Here is a 9,221-nt window from a genome sequence, read left to right as displayed (position 1 = left end):
AGAATAGTGCAACAATGAATGAATGGAAACCCAAAATCTCTGTAAATGTTTATGAAAATTAATAAAATATAATTATAGAAAAAAAAAGTTTTAATGTAGATGCCAAGGTGTCATTTAAGATATAGTCAATGGTAAGAGACCTAGTGGTAAGAAGCTGCACTGCAATCCCAGAGGTATGAGGTTTGAATCCACCAGTTGCTCTGCTGGAGAAGAAGGGGCAATCTCCTCCTGCACAGCAGTCAGATTTGATTTGATGGTACACACACAAAATAAAATTTTTAAAAAATAAAAAGATATTGTCAATGCTATTTATATTCATGTTTTACAAAGACAGGCTGTTGTAAAAAGTAAAATGAGTTAACACCCACAGCAGATAATTCTGACACCCCAAAGAACTCTTTAGCCCTCAGATTTTTGTTATTAATTCTGTTAATTTCTAATAAATTCCCCCAAGCTCAACTCTTCTCACAGGGATAAGCATCCCACCTGTATTCTGCAGTCTTTCAATTTTCTATCCCTAACACTGCTTACTCTCAGACTAAGACAATATGATAAAACCATTTCTAATTGTATCTGACAGTCAAGCAGTCAAAATTATTCACTTTTCTTCACACCTGAAAAACTTCGTTATTTGTAAATCCTTTCAGATGATTTATAAGACCTGGATGTAACACCTTAACAAGTACCTCATCTGCACAACTGAATGACTAAGTCTGCCACTAATGTTGACTCATTATCTAAATTTTTCAAGTTTACCAGTTTGAATGGTAAAAAATAAACATACCCCATTCTAGTTAACAAATGAAGGAATCTAAAATTCTTCTATAAATTACATTTCTAGATCACTAACATTTCTTTTACTATGCTAAGTATGCTGAAATACCTATACTAATTTTTCTACTGGTAAGACTTCATATGAATCACCCTTGGGTTATTGTACTTATTTTCCATCCCTCTTATGAAGTTAAAAAGACACCCCAGTGACATTTTTACAACTAATAACTAGCTCAGGCTAATATTTCAAAAGAGAGCTACAGATGGAGAAAGAAAACTTAGTTGCAAGCAGTAGAAAACACAAAGTGAGGTTTTCTACTCCAACTGCGAGGACAAGCCTTTTAGTTACTACAAAAATATGAGACTGGGAGGTGGCTAATGTGGACAAGCAGGTACTACTGACAGGCTGAAATTTTAGTTGTGTCTAAGTTTATGAACTTGTACTTAAAAATAAATACAGGGAGCGCTGGTGGCCTGGTGGCAAGAAACTGTGCTGCAATCCTGAAGGTGGTGGGTTCAAATCCACCAGATGCTCTGCTGGAGAAGAAGGGGTAACCTCCTGCACCAGTCGGATCTGATTCGACAGTACACACACACACACACACAAAATTAATAAGTAAAATTTTTTTAAAAAGTACTACAATAAATGTTTACTCAAAGAAATACCAAGCTCAGGAGTGGTAGTCATTTCTAAAGTAAGCCAAGTTTGCAACTACCCACAAAAGTAAAAAACTCGAAAAGTGAAAAATGGGCAACTTATGTTTTAAAAAGACAGCAGTACTTGTGAAAACCTCAGACTTTGTAATTACAATTCTTGCAGATTTTCATAGTAATGAGCATAAATTAGGGTAATAAAATGATTACTCACTGGTTTCCAAATTCTGATGCCACAAAGAGGAATCCTGTTTTAAGCACACACATGGCAGCAGCAACAGGTACAGTATCAAAATACTTGAGCCTGATTTCAGTAACCTGGAATGGGAAAAAAGGTTTTTATGTGTAGGTAATTGAAGCCAGTCACTTTCAGTGGATCCTGCCTCATGGCTACCCTGCCTGTGTCACAGTAGAAGGTGCTTCACAGAAGTTTTAATTTCTTTTTTCTGAAGCAAATCACTAGGGCTCTCTATTAAGGAACCTCTGGGTGGACTCAAGCTTTCAACCTTTCACTTGGTAAACACTTGCATCACCCTTGTACTGTAACAGTAGAACTGAGTAACTGAAACAGAGGGCATACAGTCCCAAAAAATTTAAAAATATTTACTCTCTGGATTTAATTTTTTTTTTAAGAAAATCATTTGCAGGATGCTGACATACACAATTATCTAAGAAAATGGGCAGTTGTTCAAGGTCCTCCATAAGATGAACATAAACAGACTATGTACATTCCAGTCTTCAACAGACATGGAGAACTTTCTCTTACTATTCAAACCTATTTCTAGCATCTGAAAATATTATCACCAGACAGTGGCATTTGTAAGTTATGAGAAAGACTTCACGTTAGGAATTTTTTTTTTAAACAGGTCAAAATTTTGCCTTTAATAGTAACAATAAAAAAAAAACCTTCCCACTCCTAAGGTATGTGCTTTCTTTTTAGACTATTGTTCCTTTTAGTTGTCTGCATCGTTAGGAAATTTTTTAACCAGAGGAGGAAAACTTATTCATATACCAGTCCCAAACTAAACTTCAATGCCTCAGGCAACCACCTTCCAAAGTTTTTGACCTCCAATCCTTTAACTTATAGAGTGCTAACTGGTCTTTTTTCAGACTGATTATAAAGCAAAATGGTGTGGCAAATTGCTTTCTAAGTTTTGATCATACATACAAAATACCACTTATATCCCCAACTAGATCACAAATGTTTGGGGTTTCCCCTACGTCCCCTGTTCCATCGTGCTTTGCTTACCATATCTTCATCTGTCTCCAAAGTAATCTTGAAGATATCTCCCTGCTCAGTTTGGGCCAAAAAGAAGAACATTGATTTGGTCTTATGGGTGGCAGAGCAGACAAAAATCATTCCTCTCTCAGGATCATCAAGGTCGTTCTAGAAAGATAAAGCACACAAACTTCTTAGAAACAATCTCTTCAACATTGGAACCTGGAGCTTTGACTGAGATCAGCCCAGGCAGTAAAACACAGTAGCTGAAAATAATTTTGTCTGCTCCAAGTATACACACACACACACACACACACACACACATATGAAACAAGGGGCATGACAATAAATAAAGACAGCAACTATATTGTCCTCTACAACCTGATCAGATCAGTAAGGCAAGAACTATCTCCAAAGAAACATGTCAGAGAAGAGACATGAATTTTAAAGGATCATCATTTCAGGCTGTGAATAAGAATTCAAATCAACTTCTCTAATTTCCAAGAGTACTCCTTTCGAACAAAATTTGAGGTTTTTTTTTTCTGTTTTCAACACTGTACTTCTCTCAGTAAAGATATGCAATTCTTGGTAGTCTCAAAGCCAAGTATACTGTGAGAAAAAGTGCCTTTTGCGCTGTAAGTACTGTGATCAATGTTATAATATAAACCTTCTACCACGGCAGCCACTGAAGCAGTGCCACTGTATGATAACTCATAGCTGTGCCACAGAGCTGCTCAAGGTCTCCAATGACAAACAGACCCTCAAGTTCATCAAGAAAATGACAAGAGTAACACATCCTCATCACGAGGAAGTGAGAGGAGCTGAGCAACATGCGGGATGCCATCAGGAAGACAGCAAGAAGGGCTGAGAGTATCTCAATGTGTCCTTCAAAGCCCTCATCTACCTGACGTTTATAAACAAAACAGTGTTTATGAGTGACTGAAAGGAAAATCAGTTAGCTTTATAAACTTTTACTCAAATCATAAATACACAAAGATTAATTTAAATATAATCATGACATACCATGACAGGCACAGTCTATACGAAAATTTAAAGACTCTTCAAAACAATATCATAAATTTTACAAAGTAGATAAGAACAGGTGAAGAAAAATTGTCTAAATTAAGTAAAGCTAAATGACATGAAAATGAAATACAGTATGTGACACCTGATTTGGTTCCCGGTGAAATTAAAGATTTTTTTTGGTAATGAGAGATTTTAAGGTAAGAATTATACATAAAATTTAAGTTTTGGGCTTGATTCTGGTAGCAAAACTATGTAGAAAAATACCCTTATTCTCAGAAACTACATTTTAGAGAATTCTTAGATGTTCTGAAACATATTTTTAAAGGTTTTAGCAAAATATATAAATATATATAATAAAATAAAAATGTATAAATAAATATTAATTGGTAAATAAAAATGAAAAGTAAACATTTCCCCCCCTTAATTTTAATGAAAGTTTAGACTCTGGATTTCTATTCATTCACTGTTGCACACTTTCTTCCCTGCCCACCCTCCCCTCAGTTTACTTTTCTCTCTGAAAAGTAAGAAAAAATTATTATATAATCCCTCCCCCAGTCCACTCCATTATGCAGCTTTCATTCTGGACTGTTGTCATGACCATAATATCTAATCACATATTCCACCTAACCAGTTCTCTCCCTCATCTGTTTCAATGCAGTATACATTATTTATCCCCTCTTTTCTTAGTTTTCCCCTAACCCTGATGTCAGTCCCGCTTTAAAACAGTGGCATTATGCAGTATTTGTCCTTTTGTGACTGAGATACTTCATTCAGCATAATGTCCTCCAGGGTCACCCATCTTGTATAGTATTTCATGAGTTCCTTATTTTTCAATGCAGCGTAGTATTCCATTGTGTGAATATACCACAGCTTCTCTATCCATTCGTTTGTTGATGGGCACTTGGGTTGTTTCCAACTCTTTGTTTGCTACTGTGAACAAAGCAGCAATAAACATGGGTGTGCCTGTCTGTTCGGGTGGCAGTTTCTTTAGGTTGTGTTCCTAGTAGTGGAATTATGGGGTCAAATGGTAATTTCTATTTTCAACCTTCTGAGGAAAGATCATGCAGACTTTCATAGGGGTAGCACCATTTTACACTCCCACCAACAGTGAATAAGGGTTCCAGTACCTCAGTAACCTCACCAGCTTTTGTTGTTTGCTGTTCTGTTAATTCTGCTATTCTACTGGGGTGATATCTGTATACTGGAAATTTTCAATTTCATAAAAATAATTTAAACTGATATTAAACAGAACATAAACTGAAACATGATATAAAAAATATGGAGACTACAATACTTACTCGCCTCCTGGGAATTGGACAACGAATATCTGGCTGGTCACCAAAGTTCTTGTAGGTAATGTAGTTTTCAGAACAGATCAGCACTCCACTTGGACCATCTGACCCTCCAGGAACTGTCAAAATATAAAATTCAGCCATGATTTTATACAACGATGGACTACAAAATTTAGCTTCCAATTCACTTCTTTAACAAAGTCTGATAGAAGAGTTGCATGTTCAAGATGGACATTCCAGCTTCTCCATGATACCCAACCTCAGCATGGAAAGCTGATAGTGCCACTATTTTATTTAGGTCATTGAAATAACTTCCCGAGCAATCCTTCTGCTTAAATCTTTAAAATCTTCCATTCCATTACACAAAATGTTAACCATCCTTCTAAAATGGCAATCTTAAAACGGTTATTATTCCCTGCTTAGTATCCTTCCATGCTTACCACACCTATCCTGATACTCCTAGAACCCCAGTAATTGAACCACAGTCATTTTCAGTTCTTTGGACCATGTTCTTGCACATGCCTTTGTACATGCTGTGCCCTTTGACCATGATGGGGATGCTCAACAGTGCCTAGCTAGCTTTTACTACTATGCATTCTCCAGCACATTCTTTTTTTTCTACCTGGGTTAGCCTACCCATCCACACTGCCATGGCACTTGGTACCATCAACAGAAACTTTTAACATGTCTATATTGTCTGTTGGATTCATAACTTATAAAGAGGGGAAAATACTTAATTTTTCATCCCTGCAATATGAAGAAAACCAAGGTTTTGTGTATTCATTTTCAGTTGTCAGAGATGCCAACTTTTTTTTATTCAGTTGATTGTGCACCTTTCTTCTTTCTTAATTTACTGCTCTAAATTGATCTATGAGTACTGCTTTTGCAACAGATTCTCTATCCTTTTGAGATCTTCCTTATCTACCACATGAACTTGTAATTTAACCACAAAAACCTGTACATCTTTGTCTACAGCAGGTAAACGTGTATACCTAGTACAGACAAAGGTCTACCAGAAATGGGTTTATTTCCAAACTTTAATAACTTATCCTATGTTTGGTCTTAAGGACCAGAGTCCTGTGTAGTGGGTAACATGCTGGACTACTTAACAAAAGTTTGGCAGTTCAAATCCACCCTAACAGAGGATCGGTCCAAATCAACTCAATGGCAGTGGGTTACGTGGACATAAAATGGATCAAAAAAGAGGTACAGAGACAATATGAAAAAGTACCTGTAATAAGGAAGTTGCCATGTTCCTCCAAAGGTTCACTGTATTTCCGGACCACATGATTTAAACCCAGATCTAACTCATAGAAAGTAAGCGTTTGCTGGGTATTAGCTGCTGCTTCACCTGTGGGATCATTATCTGCTTCCTACAAAGAAATAAAAACACAAAAGCTTACCAATGCAAGAAGACCAAGGAACACGTAAACGCTGGAAAGGAAATTACTTCGAACTGTTCCATTATACAAACAAGGATACAGGGTCCACAGGTCAAATGGCTTGTTAAAGTTCAAACTACCAGAACTGGTAGAATGGGAACAAGAACAGTGTCTAATTCTGTGTTTAGAGTTTCCTCTATTAGAAGGCACTATCCTCTACTCAAGGCCAATGATGCTAAGCTCTGGCCTTACCTATTTCCCTGTGAAATAATTCCCAAATACTTCACTTTCCATGCATCTTTTCTTACAACCTCGCTTCTATAAGGAAATTATTCAACTCAGAGACAAGTGCTGTTACATTGTCATTACAAAGTATTTCACCAATGTACTTGGAACACACAAAGAACTGGTAGGAAAACAGCTAACTACAGGATGTGCACAACAAAAGAAAACAATCTCATAAAAGCACAGAGGGAAATGGAAGAGCCACCAAAATAAAGTGACATGGTCCTCATTACCTCATAATCCATTTCCAGACAAGCAAACATTGGATTTTCAAATCCCACATCGACTCCAACCACATGATACACTAAAGTATTTGCTTTGTGGGCCTCCAGGGGAGATGAAATGGTGAGCCGGGCTGCAGCATCTCTGTTCAAAATATACACCAATTTCTGTTTCTCAATGGCACCTGTTGTAAAAAAAGACATATAAGAGCTCAATTTAAAAAACAAAAGCAAAACTACAATCTGAACAGTATCTAAAAAGTAACACTAATGCTCCAAATATCTTGACCTGGGATTCTACTATTATTATAATGGATGGGTGTTACCACTAACTATGAGCAGAGTGGTGTTACCAGTCTTTCCCTTATAAGGCTCTTAAAATCTCAATGACTGAAAATTTCTCCAGTGCCTTGTAGATTTAAGGATACCGAGAAACTAATCAATGCATAAAATTGCTAGTTGTATTCTTTAACTTCTCACTTCATTTCACCGACATCAAGTCAAAACTGACTATGTGAATCAGACAGGAAGAGATTGTCTCCTTTCTTCAGAGGCACACCCAATGGCCTTTGCCTGCCTTCGGGCTGTCAGTGTCAACGTCTCACCCACTAGGCTACCAGAGCTCCCTATTCTTTTAACTGTTGTTGCTGCATGCTCTTGACTCAGAACTGACTCGTAGCTAACCCTCTAGTGGGTTTTCTGTAGCAGTTTACTGTTCATTCTTCTCCCTCAGAGCAGCTGGTGGGTTCAAACTGCATGCCTTTGCATTTGCAGTGCAGTTGCCCATTAGGCAACCAAAGTGCCATCAATCTTTAGATTCTTTGGTTGGAACTAATTATTAGTGACCATTTACTAAGGGAAAGCTGCCTTCTATAGGCCTGGTCAGATACACTGTATTTCCTTCAAGACATTTATTTATCAGAGAAGAGACATGAATGTGAATCATCATTTCAGGCCAACGAAAGCAACTATATGTACTTTCTGAATAAAAGATGGCACTATCTTCTTTCCAGAGACAATCTAAGAAATCAACATTTTGCTTCATGTGAAAGATAACCTACTTTTCCATTGTTTTCAAAGGGAAATGTAACTTTAAACCATGGTGTTTGTTCAAATATGAGACCAAAATTCGTTTTCTTCATCATTATCCATCTAAACGATGCAATGACACACTGCCAAGACAGTAACTGCACTGTTATCCTAAACTGAACAACTCAAGAGTCAGAGGCACACTCAACAGCACAGGTTACTCACTGATCATAACAGCTCGTCCTTTGGGATCCACAGCTAAGAATTGGCCAGGAACAATGCGGCGACATCCACTCTTGCCAAAGGTTTCTTGGTGAATTTTCTCAAACATATTCTTAGACGGCTGATATTCCAGAATAACAATTCGGCCAGAGTCACTGCCGACCACAATATAGTCTTTAGTGCCACCTGTCAGTCTAAAGGCCATGAGAGATCGGATAACTCCAAATACCTCCACAGTGAGAAGGGTGTGTACTTTGCCAGTATTAGGATCAGGACGAAGCAGCTCCAAGATCTTACCACGAGAAACAACAATTTCCTGTTGTTTTGTTCCTGGATCACCAAAGAGAGAAAGAAAATGAACAATTAGAGCTAACCTCTAAAATAAAGTGGATAAACAACACTATTGCAGATAAATAGAGCCAAGTGACTCCAAGTGCTATTTATGGTTAGAACCATCTCTTTGAAAAATTTTGTAAAAGTGAAATGTGCTATAATAAGTGATATCAACTGACAACAATTACATTAATCAGCTGTGCAATCTTACTCTTAATCAATTGTTTCAGTATTCGGTAAGCAGTAACTCTCCTTTTCCCTCAGAACTTTCTGCCTCTGGTAACTATCCATAAACTATAAACTAATCTCTATCATAAAAAAAAGTGGTATCAAAGAAGAGAATTTTAAAGTTATGTAAATTACTTTAAAAAACTATATTTCTAAGATGTATCATTAACCTGATTAGTTTTCTAAAATGGTATTAATATATAAAGTTTAGTTTCATAAAATTCAAATTCTCTAAGTCTGTATTTAGTCTAGCAGACTATTTTTAATAGAAACTTCCTGTTTAGTATGATAAAGAGTCTCGAAATTTTTTTAAGGCTGACAATGAACATATTTCTAAATCTACCCCTAAAAATCACTTGCTGTCCTGACTAATCAGTACCTCCCAAAGTAGAAAAGCCAATTTTTGTCTCCATCTTTCTCTGTCCATTACATAATTCCGCAATGATTTTTTAACTTTCAAGTGTTGTTGTTGTTATGTGCCGTCGAGTCATTTCCAACTCATAGCGACCCTATGCACAACAGCCCTAAACCCTGCTCTATCCTGCGCCAACCGCAC

The 9,221-nt window shown here is 36.9% G+C and overlaps 1 protein-coding gene across 1 annotated transcript in view; it reads right to left on the bottom strand.

The window, feature by feature from the left end:
- Positions 1–9,221, bottom strand: part of SF3B3 (splicing factor 3b, subunit 3, 130kDa) — a 53,674-nt gene that overhangs the window by 40,328 nt on the left and 4,125 nt on the right. Inside the window, exons 2-7 of the mRNA XM_006878622.1 lie at positions 8,108–8,434; positions 6,866–7,038; positions 6,197–6,338; positions 4,972–5,084; positions 2,678–2,815; positions 1,643–1,746 (exon numbers count right to left, since the gene is read on the bottom strand). Coding sequence (XP_006878684.1) covers positions 1,643–1,746; positions 2,678–2,815; positions 4,972–5,084; positions 6,197–6,338; positions 6,866–7,038; positions 8,108–8,434 — 997 coding nt within the window. The remainder of the gene's footprint in view (positions 1–1,642; positions 1,747–2,677; positions 2,816–4,971; positions 5,085–6,196; positions 6,339–6,865; positions 7,039–8,107; positions 8,435–9,221) is intronic.

This window comes from Elephantulus edwardii, unplaced genomic scaffold (assembly GCF_000299155.1).
Source record: "Elephantulus edwardii isolate Elephantulus edwardi_28Jun2011 unplaced genomic scaffold, EleEdw1.0 scaffold00001, whole genome shotgun sequence".
Taxonomy (NCBI): domain Eukaryota; kingdom Metazoa; phylum Chordata; class Mammalia; order Macroscelidea; family Macroscelididae; genus Elephantulus; species Elephantulus edwardii.
The sequence above is the reverse complement of the archived record's forward strand: the minus strand, read 5'-3'. Positions and strand labels throughout refer to the sequence as shown.